The 14,435-nt window shown below is 43.5% G+C and overlaps 1 protein-coding gene across 1 annotated transcript in view; it reads left to right on the forward strand.

Annotated features, from left to right (window-relative positions):
• BACE2 (beta-secretase 2) overlaps positions 1 to 14,435 on the forward strand; it is a 59,360-nt gene that overhangs the window by 16,212 nt on the left and 28,713 nt on the right. The window contains exon 2 of the mRNA XM_030971217.1: positions 9,870 to 9,958. Within this exon, the coding sequence (XP_030827077.1) occupies positions 9,870 to 9,958 (89 nt within the window). The remainder of the gene's footprint in view (positions 1 to 9,869; positions 9,959 to 14,435) is intronic.

Raw genomic sequence — 14,435 nt, forward strand, 5'->3', positions numbered from 1 at the left:
ATATTTTTCTTCAAAATGACTATTCATCAGTCCCACAGTCAGATGCTCATATTTCAACTCACAATTTAGTTTAGCAAGTTTATACTTCAGAGCAATCTGTCATTTTAGCATTTGAGTTTTTTATACAAATCTCCACTACAGAAGCATGCAGTGCTCTTAAACACGGATAGATTGGCTAATCCAGATAGTACTTTGTGATCTTCTGGCAAAGAAAGAGATTATTGCTTTCCAGGCAGGAAAAAAGAAATATTCCTTATATTCCTTTCAGTCTAGCAGTGCAGATCATGGAGAGATTGAGGGGAAAATCTCTTGGTCTTCTGCTGGGCCCAGTGAGGGTGTGAGAGTGTTTGGGAATGGCTGTTTTAAGTGGCTGGGGAAGAGAGGGAATGTGAAGATAGGTAGTAAATGTAAATCCAGGTCCTGGCACCACCTGGGAATGCAGTGAGGGGAATGGCAGCCAAGGCCAAACCCTCTCTGGAGAGCTTGGTGTGCTGCTGGCACTGCTTCTCCTGTTAACTCCCCAGACTGCAAACACAGCCCAGTTTCTGTGACAAACTTCTGCCGCTGTGAAAGCAGGAGTTATCTTTGGTGATAAACTTGACCTTCTGGTTTGCCCACGTTCTCGTGCAGCAATAAATCACCTTCCTTTGCATCCCCAGGGCTGCAGCCAAACGTGGGCACCACCTGCTGAACAAACGTCATTAGAAAATTAATCTCATTCTTTTTTTTTTTTTTTTTTCCTCACAATGCCTCTCTTATCTTGGCTGCATGGGTGAACCCTTCTTGTGACCATGGGAGGGGGTTTTTTGGAGGGAGGAGCAGATAGGTCTGTTTTCTCTGGTGAGGTGATTTCACTCAGGGCAGCATTGGAAATACCCCTTCTGGACTTGGTGTAAAATGTGGGTCTGGCTTCCCCTTCCTCCTCCTCTTCCTCCTCTGAGGTGAAGTATGATTCCATCCAAGCTGCACAGGATGGAATGGATCCATCCAGCTCGTTTGGCTTTGGGGTGAGGTGTTCCTCCAGTGCAGGGACTGCTTGTGAGCAGTGAGAAATGGGAGAGTCCATCCTTGCCTCAATGTTCATGGGCAGTGTGCCAGTCCAACAAATTTGCCTATTTTTGTTTTCAGTCTTACCTTTTAAACAAAGTGCACAATATTGTGCAAGCAGAAATCTGTCATTGTGGAGGCTTTTCAGGTTTATGTCTGACTTTGCAGTCTTCTACATCTAGAAATGCTTCCAAAAATTTCTCTTAACTCATCTTTTAAATTGCTTTTATTTCTGCATCTTCAGAGGAACAGATGAAGAATCTATATTAAAGCCTGGCCTTCTGATACCTTTTTTTTTAATTAGAAAGTAGTTTTATTGGCTGTAAATGCTAACTCTAAGTAACACAGGGGAGAAAAAACCCATACAGAATGTCTGTGCTTAAAAAGCCACTGTATATTGTAACATTACTAATTTGTAGAAACAAATTGCTGAAATAACCTGAGTGACAGTCAGTGCCAATAATAACATGTAATAACTGTGGGCAAACACAGCATATAGTTACTGGTGTTTTCTTTTCTGTGTGATGGTTGTAAGCAATTCTTGCCAGATGGGCTGATAATGTAATTAGGAATCATTGTGTTAAATGAGGCAGCATTTAAATTGCCAACTATTTTTCCTATCTATTAACCAGCTTGAAAAAGAAGAGCTGTTACCCAAATAATTTCTAGCTGCTAATCCCTAACAAGATGCAGCACGTCTTTGAATTTTCTTTTTTTTTTTTTTTTTTGGATGCCCTGTCTAGCAGATTATTTTCTGGAGGGTTTATTATGCGTGGGACAAAATAAGAAAGAGAATTAAGAGATGGTACAAGCTCAGGGGTGAGATGGGGTGGACTTCTGCCTCTACATGGTGATGTGTGGCAACAGCTCCTGAGCTGTTAATGGGATGATTCCTATTTCTGCTCTCTGCATGGGCATAAAAACTTTTTTACTCTGTCATAGTTCACCGTGTGACATGCTCCAGCGAGCATATAGAATTGCAATCCCTATTTTCAGTGGGTGCTTTGGGAGAAATCATGAAAGCATGAAAAGATTTTGAGTGGCACATGAATGCTCCTGGTGTGGAATGGTTGTGCTCTTTACTGAGGACAAGAGAAAAGGGAGAAAGAAAGGGGTGTCCTTGGGTCGAGTTAAAATCCCAGAGGAGCCATGATGGCTTGTAGTTTTCATCCTGAAAAGAGATATCATTGCTAAAAGAGAGTAGGTTTGGATTAGATATTAGAAATAATTCTTCCTTCTGAGGGTGGGCAGGCCCTGGCACAGGGTGCTCAGAGAAGTTTTGGCTGCCCCTGGATCCCTGGCAGTGCCCAAGGCCAGGTTGGACACTGGGGCTTGGAGCAGCTTGGGGCAGTGGAAGGTGTCCCTGCCATGGCAGGGGTGGCACTGGATGGGCTTTGTGGTCTTTTCCAACCCAAACTATTCTGTGATTCTGTGAATTCTTACAGAGACCCTTCTTTGCTCTGCTGCCTTATGAAGGAAACTGTCAATTATCACTAAAGTTTTGACTGAACCCCAGAGTAAATGTAAGGCTGAATGAGATTGCTTTCTGTATTTATGGCCCTATGTGTGCAAATCCTGTTCTTTTTTTTTTCCCACTCCCTATGCTGCAGCTGAAGCAGGAATGAAAAGCCAAATGCATTTTTGCATCTGGTTTCTTTACAGAATCATGAAATAGTTAAGGCTGGGAAAAACCTTTCAGATCAAGTCCAACCATCAACCCAGCACCACCACCATGTTCACCAATAAATTATGTTCTCAAGTGCCATATCCACATGGTTTTTTAACAATTCCAGGCATGATGACTTTTCCACTCCCCTAGTCAGCGTGGTCAAGTGCTTCACAACAATTTCTGAGGAAAATTTTTCCCTAATATCCAGCCCAAACCTTCCATGGTGCAGCTTGAGGCCATTTCCCCTCATCCTGTCACTTGTTATCTGGGAGAAAAGACTGACACCAGCTCACTCCAACCTGCTTTTAAGTAGCTGTAGAAAGTTAGCCAGTTCAGTGGTGGAACTTTATTGCTTGACCTAAAAGGATTGATCAGACCCGGGTACTTGGAAAAAAAAATACAGTGGATTTTTCTATGGACCAGTCTTTAGTGGGGATGATGAAGAGTGTCCCTAGTTCAGTGTGGGTGACCTGGGGAATCACATCAAAAGCAGCAGGTTTGCAGGCAACCCCAGGATTCCACACCTAGAAAAGGCTGTGGATGCTAAATCACACAAACAGCTGCTTCAAAGAAATCCATTGTCTTGGTTTGGAAAGACAGGTGTCTGCTAAGGAAGGCAGGAGCCTCCCCTGAAATGGAGAATGTAAACCCTCCCCACCCCTCCGAATTGCTATAATTTTAAATTAAGGGGCTCTCAGGCAAAAATATGGGAGCAGGAAATAACAGTTCTTTAATAGGGAAGAAAAAAAAGAATAAAATAAACAATGCAGTCCACTAGAACAACACTGACAGAGTCAGAACCCAACCTGACACCCTGTCGGCCAGGGTGTTGGTGGTAGTCTGATTGAAAATGTGCCTGCAGTGCTCTGAAGTATCAGGTGTGGTTCTGTTGGAGCAAGGAGGATCTGTAGAGAAGGATGTAGTCTTTCCTCTGGAGATCCAGTGGAGGAAGAGGCAGCTGCTGTTCCTCTGGGGAATCCCGTGGAGAAAAGCCGTGCTGGTGTTCCAGAATCTCAGATTATATCTGGGCAGCAATGCTTGGCTCCTCCCTCTGGGCGGAGCATCTCACAATGGGATGTTATAGTTCTTATCAGTCATGCAGTGACATTCAATAGTCTGTTATCAGCAGAGGTCCCCTCCCGAGGGAGGTGTGAATGTGGTCACTCAGGGAGAGAGATAATGCAAACTGCCCACTTGGCAAGGTAATCTGCCATACAGATGGGAATGGAAAACATCTTGCATGCAATCTTCAACATCCATTTTGCACATTCAGCCTGTGGGATTTGTTTTTGTATATTTTTCTGGAAGTTACCAAAACCTCCCAACCTCAGACTAAAACAGAGAAGAGGAACTTCTCCAAAGTCTGAGCAGGTGTGTACCAGAACAGAGGCAACTTTGTCCCAGCTAAGGGATAGGAGCAACCTCTCTGCAACAAAAAATGAATGATTGCTGCTCTCACTATCCCTTGAAAATGTGAAGGAAGTCACTTTCTGAATGCATGGTGGATAACTGCAAATTGTTTTATGCCAGGCAGTTAAATGAGGCATGAATAACAGCCAGTCTAGTGTGGATATGTCATATTGACACCACCTGCTGAACCAGGGCGGGTGCCTGAACCACAGACAGCCAAAGCTTTGCTGGATGAAAAAAAGATAACACATCAATAGGCAATTTTTGGTTTTTCTGGTAGCAAAATACAAAAATATTTAGCAATGGAAGCCTTAAAAATATTGAAGACATAGTGGTAAATTAAATTATTGAAGCTGTGTAGCATGCAGTAAGTGCTGTTCGATTCTGGTGCTGAATCAAGCACTGGAAAGTTTAAGGGATCCTTGAAGTATTGACAAAATGTTTGACTTCCAGTTGAAAGAAATCATTGGGACTGGGGAATTTTTAGTGTCTCTACCCCTTCAGAATAGAAAAAATGTAAAATGCATGACCTCTGAGGCTTCTGCTTTCAGTGTTCATGACTTTCAGTAAACAAGTTTGGATTTGCTTCTTTTTATAACCACAAACTAATGGCATACAGATAGTGTCAGACTCCCTCTGTGAGTCTGTCATGGCAGAGGTGGATGTTCCTGTCTTGCTTACTGTAAAATAGGGATCTTTATGAGCCTCCTGTTAATAATAACAGCTCTATTTGCATACAGGAAATGCAGACAGCAAAATCATCTCCAGGTACTTTACCAGGTGCAGATTTCATGTTCCACAGCTGTGGTTAAGGTGACCTTTAGGGGGTGTGAAAAACGCCAATCACTTGTTTTTAAAATTTTAGAAGTTGAATAGTAATAAAATGGTTATAAAAATAGTAATACAATTAGAGTAATAATAATTTGGACAATTTGGATTAGGACAATATGAGACAATAGAGACAAAGAGTTACAGACGTCTGGGTACCTTTTTCTGGGCAGCACGAGCCTGAAAAAGGACACCTGTTAACAGAGGATTAACCCTTAAAAGCAATAGCCTGTTGCATATTCATACACCTCATCCATGATGCATAAATTCCATTCAAATACAGGATTCTGTCTGGTCATCATCAATTCTTCCTCTGAATCCTGACAGCGCCTTCGAGGTGGGAAAAAGTTCATTTCTTCTGATAATGGGCAATAAATTCTTTTTCTCTGAAAGATTCAGGTGTCCTGTGGCTGCTATCTCACTACAAGTCCTTTCTTTAAAAAAAAGTATCGTACATAGCATAGTTTCTATTTTAACATTTTTTATAACCTTAAACTATATTTAACACACTACTTAAGAGAATTAATACAGCAATACTTTCTAACACAACACTTATAATATTCATTTGAATATTTGTGAAAAGCCAATCATAAAATTCGCATTTTTAGTGCATCTGCTCTTAGTGTCAGTTGTGGGGTCTGAAATTGAACTTGGAAACCACAAAAAAAAAATCCCCATAAAAGGCTTTGCCTCTTCCAAGAGCAAAAGGAAACTAGTTTTTCATTGGTTTTAATGCTAATATCTAATCTAAACCCAGTCTGGCAGTTTGAAGCCATTCCCTGTGTGCTGTCCCTGCATCCCCTGGAAATTGTCTCTCTCCAGCTTTCCTGGGGCTCCTGCAGGCCCTGCAAGGCCACCCTGAGCTCAGGCCAAAGCTTCTCCTGTGCAGGTGAACAATGCCAGCTGTGCCAGCCTTTCCTGCCAGCAGAGCTGCTCCATCCCTCTGCTCATCCTGGAGCCTCCTCTGGGCTCTCTGCAGCAGCTCCAGCTCCTCCCTGGGCTGGGGCAGCTCTGCAGGGGGGAAATCACCTGAGAGGACAGAGGGACAAAATCCCCTCCTCACCTCTGCCCACGCTGCTTTGGATGCAGCCAAGGACACAGTTGGTTTCTGGGCTGCAAGTTGGCATTTCCAAGGACATGTCCAACATTTCACCCATCAAAACCTCAAATCTTTCTCAGCAGGGCTGCTGTCCATGGTCAAGACAGGACAGGATGCACAGCCCTGGACCTTGGCTCCTTCAGTGGCCACCTTGGGACTCTCCAGAGCTTACCTGAAGCTGCCCCAGCAGCTCCATGAGGAATCAAGGAGGCTCCAGTGGACACAACATGAAATTTCCTCTTAATGAGATGTGAAGGCACTAAAGAAAATTCAGGAGAGAAAGGGAACTCAGTCAGTTATACCCAGCCCAAAATGAGCTGCTAATCACTGGCGCTATTGTGAGGACTACAATAAATCAGTGTCTGCCCTGGCTGCCTGCATCTCATTATGCACAAACATGTGGATGGAGAATGTCAGCCTCAATAGCATCTGTCATGTGAGCTCTGCTGTGTCCAAGTGGGCTGGAGCCTGCATGCTTAGCCAGCTTTGTGCTTTCCCTCTTTCTTTGTGGGGGACATCTATTTTATTCTGGAAATCTCCATTTGCTCTGTCCTGTGGGTAGTAAATCTGCCCTTTCCTTGGATGGTTTGTGAATTCCGTGATGATAACATTGTATTTAAGGTGTGGGGGTGAAATATCTTTCATGTGTGTCATATTTAGTGATTTTTATTTCGTTTTGGTTGTTTTTTTTTTTTTCTCCCCCAAGTCCTCCTCCGTTTGTGGTGCCATGCATATCACTGAGGCTAAGGCAACACCTACATGTATTTATGCAGCTGATGTATAGTGCCCATTGCTCAAGCATCACAGACTACCTCAGGAAGGCTAATTAATTTAAGCCCTGCAGCACCCCTTTGAGGCAAATTTTGTCAGTCCTGATAGATGCAGGCAGACGTTGTAGCTGCTCTTTGTTGTTTATTTTTAATATGATTTCTATGCTAGAGAAGGGAGGGAAATGAATAGTTTGTACTTTGTTAGGTAGTTGAAAAAATGTTAGGCTTTTGATAGCATTGAAATGAAGCATGTAGCAAACTTTGGATTTTATTGCAGAGCCTCAGAGGTTCTTATTTTCTTTTAAAGCCTCAGTTCCTGGAGCCAAGTGAACTTGTGGATGTCCTTTTGTTCTTAGATGACTCTGTCTAGCTCATGTGGTTGCAAAATAAATTTTAATGTACTTTGCTTAATCTAAAATCTGGGATGCAGCTTGGCTAAGGTTGTTGGTTTGTTTCTTTTCAGTCTTAAAATTTCTGCAAGATTAGGGCTGGGAATACCAATGACAGAGTGTGTCTGCACTTCACAAGAGATTCTCAGAAATTACTGGTTGGTTTTGTGTACTTGTTTAAATTTCAGGGTTCCTCAGTCCCATACTATATTAAAAGGGTGAAACAAGGATAACCATCACCTCCCTTCTCCTCTATGAGCAAACCAAAGATGTTTTTAAACATTGACTCACACTTTTTGTCTACACTCACTCTTATTAGAGAAGGATTCAGCACATCTTTTTAAAATGCTTTATCCTCCTTTGTGTTTACACTCAATCCTGAGCTCAGCCTTTTTCCTCCACTTCTTTTGTCAACACCAAACTTGTTTCCCTAATGGTTGTCTCCTGCCCTTTCCATAATCCCCTCCTGTGGTAGATCCCAGGCTACATCTCATTTTAAGGAGTGATCAAAGGGGCTGGTTTGAACTGGCTTTAAACCATGGGCAACCAAATTTTCCTGTCTCAGTGCCTCCTACAGGAAAATTCCTAATTGTGAGGGTACCAGTTGTGGGTTTCTCTGGGTCTGGATTGAAGGCACTTGAGACAGTAATTCATGTTCAGACTCAGGTGTTTATTATTTCTTATCAGTAAAACAGTCTCACTACTGCGAGTTCTGCAGCTTTTCATTAGAAGGCACAAAATGGCCAACAATCTCTTGGTACAAGGACTTTTAAGACTAAACTATCCAATGAAGAACTGACACCTGGATTATTTTCCCTTTTAACCCAATAACTGATCCCAAAGAGCTGCAATGGGGACTTTTCTGCCCAATTACAAAATGCCACCCAAACCCATGGAGAAGAAGGAAGAAGAAGCATGAAGAAGAAACCCAGGACAACACCCTGTGCCCTCCATCTTGCTTCCATCCACAACATACTAAAAATCCCAAAACCTCAATTTCTCACCCAATGATACACCTACACTGCTCTCTATCATCTATTTCACACTTTTGTGGATTCTGGTCTATCTTGAAGTCTGGGAAACTTTCTCCATGAATGAGGGTCAGAGTCAGTGCTGCCCTGGGGGTCAGGGCACCCCAGACCAGACAGAGAAATAGTCCCAGTGCCCTGGGTTTCCATACCTAATTCTTTAATATTTTTCTGGGGACCAGGTGTTTTAAGCCAATCTTGTGACCATGTTGTCGCCAAGGGAGGGAATCGCCCTTTTCTGGTATCCACTCTGACCACATCCATTGGAGTGGCTGTCTGATGTGGCGGATTGTTGTTTTTTCTTGGTATCTGTAGGTGAGGAACCTGATCTGGTTTGCATCACAGCCCTGTGGCTTTGCCAGGGGAACATCCAGCCAAGAGCAGGGGAAGAGTGTGACCATTGGTTTGGTAGCAGTAGTGTGGTGGTGTTCTCAGGGGTCCCATGATGAGGGAAGAGACGAGAATGTTGACTCCATGTTTCAGAAGGCTGATTTATTATTTTATGATATATATTATATTAAAACTATACTAAAAGAATAGAAGAAAGGATTTCATCAGAAGGCTAGCTAAGAATAGAAAAGGAATGATGACAAAAGCTTGTGACTCTCAGAGTCCGAGCCAGCTGACTGTGATTGGCCATTAATTAGAAACAACCACATGAGACCAATCACAGATGCACCTGTTGCATTCCACAGCAGCAGATAATCAATGTTTACATTTTGTTCCTGAGGCCTCTCAGCTTCTCAGGAGAAAAAATCCTAAGGAAAGGATTTTCCATAAAACATGTCTGTGACACAGTAGAGTCTCTGACTGACTTAAACTTACCATTTAATGGCTCTGTACCTAATGTGGTTCCAGGTCTCACTGAAAGAAGTGACCCTGCTTTGCCATTGTGCAGTTGTGATGGACCAGCCTGGTTATCTGAGTTAGATGGGGAAAGGAGGTATCCCATTTTGTCCATGTTTAGGCAATTTTCAGCCTAGATCACCCTCCCAATGAACCAAACAAGTGGCCCACTCTTTCAATCACGGTGTTAATAAATCTGCCATCCTCATTTTAAAGGTGCTAAAGGCTGTGGAAGGTTCCTGCTGCTCAGGGTGAACTGGGCATTGTTCCTGTGTTTTCCAATCCACAGAGCAGCTCCATGCTTCTGCTTATCTCTGTCCAGACCTGCATTCTGCCCCTGCCTTGAAATCTCACAAGCTCGAAGACAAAGAGAGATTTAAGCAGTCCATAATTCAGCCAAGACTCATGGGTTGGGCCAAAAGAAATTGGAGATGATCAGGAATTCATCTGCTGTGCAAATGTGGGCTTGGGCCAAAAAGAAATTGGAGATGATCAGGAATTCATCTGCTGTGCAAATGTGGGCTTGGCGGGTTTTCCCCCTTCCAGGAACAGATTATTTTAAAACTTTTCAGCAGGATCAGCTGTTTTGGATGGGCTGCAGCAGCATATCTTTTCCCAAAAGTGACACTAAATTTATTTCCCAGGGCAGTGCTCATCATGATTTTAAAACTAGAGATAGTTTAGACAAAAACTGCAATGTTTTATTGTTGTTCATTTGTATAATTGGATATGCAAATCACCTCTCCTTTCTTTTGTTTCCTTTTTTTTTTTTTTTTTTGGCAGTTAAATATTCTGGTTGACACTGGGAGCAGCAATTTTGCTGTAGCAGGTGTGCCTGATCCTGATGTCACATCCTACTTCAATCCTGAGCTGTAAGTACCTGTTCTGCACCCATGGTGGAAATTAGGGGGGGTATTTTGGATTCTGGCTCCTCCATGCAAGACAGGATGATAAGGCAGCTCCTGGGGCTCCTCTGACATCCCGTGGGAGTGGGATGTTGGCTGCCTGGTGGGAATTTTGGATTTGCCTGATGCAAAACCCTGCCTGACACCACGAGCAGCCCCACTGGTGGCAGCACAGCCGAGCTCTGAGTGAACATCAGCAGCACTAATTAGAACTGGAGGAAAGAGAAGATGATTACAGGGTAAAAATCATTTGCAAAATCACACCAATTTCAGCCAATTTCTTACCTGAACAGATTTGCAAGGGATTAAAAGTTTCAATATGCTTTGCCTTTGTTTGAAAACAAAAATTAAAAGCTGGTAATTTTATCAGTTACTTGACATTTCATCCAGAAGCAAAATTACTTAGTCAAAACCTAATTTGTTGTTCAGTTTGGCCACAGGCCTCAATCAGTCAGTGATCTGGACAGACCCTGATGAATCTGGTTATTTATAAAATACAACTTGGTGGTTCTGGTGTTTGTTATGCACTAAATTTGCTGTGTTTGGCATAGGCTGACATTAATCACAGCCAAGCTTTGTCTGTCTGAATCACACTTCTTCTTCTTTCCTTTCTGCCCTTCTCTAGTTCAAATTATTTCAGGTAAACTTCTCCAAAATGCAGTGTCTAGCTGAATCATATGGATGAAAATACTAAGAGTGCTGGGAAACTGGGGAGTATCACCCTTCTCCCTACCTCATATGTGTTTTAAAATAGGGTTTTACACTTTTTTTTGTCCAGTAAGATGCACTGGGAATGGAGGGAAATCTATAATTTCCATGCTGCTTACTGGAGTAGCCTCACCTCCTGCCATATATTTAGAAGTTAATGGAGATATTTCACATCATGCTGATATGATACAGGTCTGGAAAGTCCAGAATCTTGGAGAGCTATTTCTGATACTACTTGATGGCTATTTCTGCACTACTGCAGGGTTTTCCATGCCAGCCAGACAGCTATCCCCTTCCATAGGCAGTGGCTAGAGAAAACTTAAATGCAAAAATTAAAAGCACAAGCATTCTTTCTCTTAATTGATGTTATTGAGACTGGAAGGACGAGGCCTCTCTCATCAGAAACATAAACCACTAGAAACAGCAACAGCAGAGTTTGTGTGTGGGGAAAGACAGACTGAAATCATGTGAAGGTTACAGCCTCTGATTGTGTTCTCAGTGGACACTGTGTTTTGGGAACTTTAATATGAGGTTAATAATGAAACCTTGAAGTCCAGGCCCTAAAGAGTTAGTTAAGGGTGCATTGTAAAATTACTAAAACTCAAGTCATTACTTGATTTTAAGTCATTACTTAAAAGTCAATCAAGTCAATTGCAGCAAAATTTTCTGGTTTGGGTTGCACTGATGGAGTCCTGCAGTGGGCTCAGAATACAAACATCAGCAGACTCCTGGGGACACCATGCTTCTTCCATTTTAAATATTTCAACTACATTTAAATAAATAAATTGGAGGGATCCTGGCCCCAGTGAAAACAGGTAGATCTAAAAATGTTGGTTGCAAGAAAGCTCTGTAGGTTACCTGGCACACATCCCAAATGAGCTGGGGCTGTCACCAGAGCAGGTGAGCCATGGCTGGGCCCAGCCAAGTCCTGTGAACCTCTGAGGATGGAGAATCCATGCTCTGTCATGCCACAGTGTCCTGGGGAGGAAATATTTCCTGTTGTTCAACTTGAACCTCAAAAAATGTAACTGGTGGCTGTGGCAGTCAGCATGGCAGCCTCTCCCTTTGATGCAGATCTGAGTGTGCAGTCTGTCCTTCATGTAGGCTCTTGATGAAAACCTTCACAGAACCACAGAATCACTGAGGTTGGAAAAGACCTCCAAGACCATCAAGTCCAACCTGTGACCAAACCCCACCTTGTCCCCAGCCCAGAGCTCTGAGTGTCACATCCAGGCCTCCCTTGGACACCTCTGGGGGGGTGAATCCACCACCTCACTGGGCAGCCTGTTCCAGTGTTTAACAACCATTTCCATGATGAAATTCCTTCTGGAGTCCAGCCTGAGCCTCTCTTAGCACAGTTTCTGTGTGTCCTCTTGTCCTATTGCTGTTGCATGGGAGAAGAGCCTGACTCTCATCTGGCTGGCTCCAGCCTCCTGCCAGGGCCTTGTAAAGAGTGAAAAAGTCTCTCCTGAGCCTCCTTTTCTCCAGCCTGTGGAGTTTTTCCTCCACTCACAACCCCTGGGGCTCTGCTTGTCACGAGTCAATGGCTCCTTTGGGCCCAGGGGTGCAGCCCATCATCAGCCCACACCATGGCTGGTTTGTTCAGCCCCACACCCTCAGCTTCCAAATGGGAATGCCATGGGAGCTGGTGTCCAAAGCCTGACAGAACCAAGATGTGCTACAGCCACTGTTCTCCTCATCTGTGCCTCAAGTCCTGGTGTGGAGGGGAGTGAGATGGCTCAGGTGTGATGTGCCTGTGAAATTCCTCATTGAGTGTCTATGACTCCATGACTGTCCTTCAGGTGCTTGGAAACAGATTCCAGGAGCTTTTATTTGAGACTTCTCCTGACTGGAGGTGAAGCCCAGTCACCTCTACTTCCTTGGTAGAGGTGCTCCTGGGCTCCTTGTCTCTTTTGGAGACTGGCTTAGGGTAGACTTTGCCCAGCAGTCAGAACAACTTCCCTGGCATTGTGATTTAAACCCCGATGGCAACCCAGCCCCACACAGCCACTCACTCACTCAAAACCCCAAACATTTCCCCCTTCTTCCCCCAGCTGTACTGGGGGTGTGGGCCATCTCTGGGCTCAGCTGGGGTCACCTGGCTGTGTCCCCTCCCAAATTCTCATGCACACCAAGCCTGGCAGTGCTGGGGTGAGAGGGAGAAAAGGCCTCAGCTCTGTGCAAGAGCTGCTCAGCAATAACAAAAACATTTCTGTATTTCCTGTCTTCTCCTGACTGGAGGTGAAGCCCAGTCACCTCTACTTCCTTGGGTGCTGCTCCTTGTCTCTTTTGGAGACTGACCTTAGGATAGACTTTTCCCAGCAGTCAGAACACCTTCCCTGGCATTGTGATTTAAGCCCAGTGGCAACTCAGCCCTACACAGCCACTCACTCACTCAAAACCCCAAACATTTCCCCCTTCTTCCTCCAGCTGTACTGGGGGTGTGGGCCATCTCTGGGCTCAGCTGGGGTCACCTGGCTGTGTCCCCTCCCAAATTCTCGTGCACACCAAGCCTGGCAGTGCTGGGGTGAGAGGGGGAAAAGACCTCAGCTCTGTGCAAGAGCTGCTCAGCAATAACAAAAACATTTCTATATTTCAACTCTGTTTCCAGCACAAATCCAAAACACAGCCTGTGCTAGCTGCTGTGAAGAAAATTAACTCCATCCCCAGCCCAAAGCAACACGCTTGGTTGTCATGATTTTGCAGGGATGGTAAAACAGGGGCATCGATACCACATCAGCTGGATCTGTAAAATTACCCAAGAGTGACCTTTGCCCACGTGTAAATGAGAAAACCGACCTATGGGCACTTGTCTTCCTTCCTAGGAGGAACACTTGAGATTAGATAAAGGGGTTTCCTCTCATCTGGTAATCACTCCTGCAGTTTTTCCCTATGTTGTCATGGAGTGCTTCCGATGCCTTAAACTGCAAGTTGAAGACAAGGGGGAAGAAAGATTAGTAATTAATGGGTTATGAGTTATAGATGTGTGCTTATTAGAATATTCATGTTGTGTTGGAGAGAGTGATGGGGCTTAATTTCCTGGTGCCACACTCTTGGTTTAATTTTATTCAGATGATCAAAATCAGAAATTGAATGCATGATTCTTTGTTGACTGAAAGGACCCAGAGAGTGTGTTTTTCAGGAAGAGCCCTCCTGGAGCAATTTCAGAACTAACTTGTTAAATTATGTTGTGTATCACATAATCTATGCGATATAATCCTGCTGTTTAATTATCTGGCTCTTCCTTAACAAAGTGAGTAAAGCTGTTACCATGCACACTTTTACAACTTGGGCTTTTGAATGGCTCTGACAAACCTTTGCTGTAAAAAGTTCTGAGTTTGCTGTGATAATCATGCTCTATAAGTCACCATGATGTATAAGGTTTTGCAAAATTACCTGATTTGTCCTGAACTGAAAAGAAATCACTGTGTTTGTTTCTCGTGCTGTTGAAAATAACAAGTAGTTTTGTTGAGTACTCTACTTATGATAAAAGAGCTACTTAAACAGACATATAAAGGGATTTTTACACTTGAACCCAAGTGATCAGTGATGGCTCTGCAGCAGTATGTAAATCTGACATGCTCAGGGCTTTCAGTAGTCAGGAACAGTATTCAGTTTTATTTCAGTAAATAAATAAAGAGTACTACTGCCTCACTATCTGAAGCTTCAAAAGCAAGCTGCTCAAGAGTTGATCTTTCCAAGAGATAGGGAGGTAAGAGAAATATAGGCAATAAAT

Source organism: Camarhynchus parvulus, chromosome 1 (genome assembly GCF_901933205.1).
Source record: "Camarhynchus parvulus chromosome 1, STF_HiC, whole genome shotgun sequence".
Lineage (NCBI taxonomy): Eukaryota > Metazoa > Chordata > Aves > Passeriformes > Thraupidae > Camarhynchus > Camarhynchus parvulus.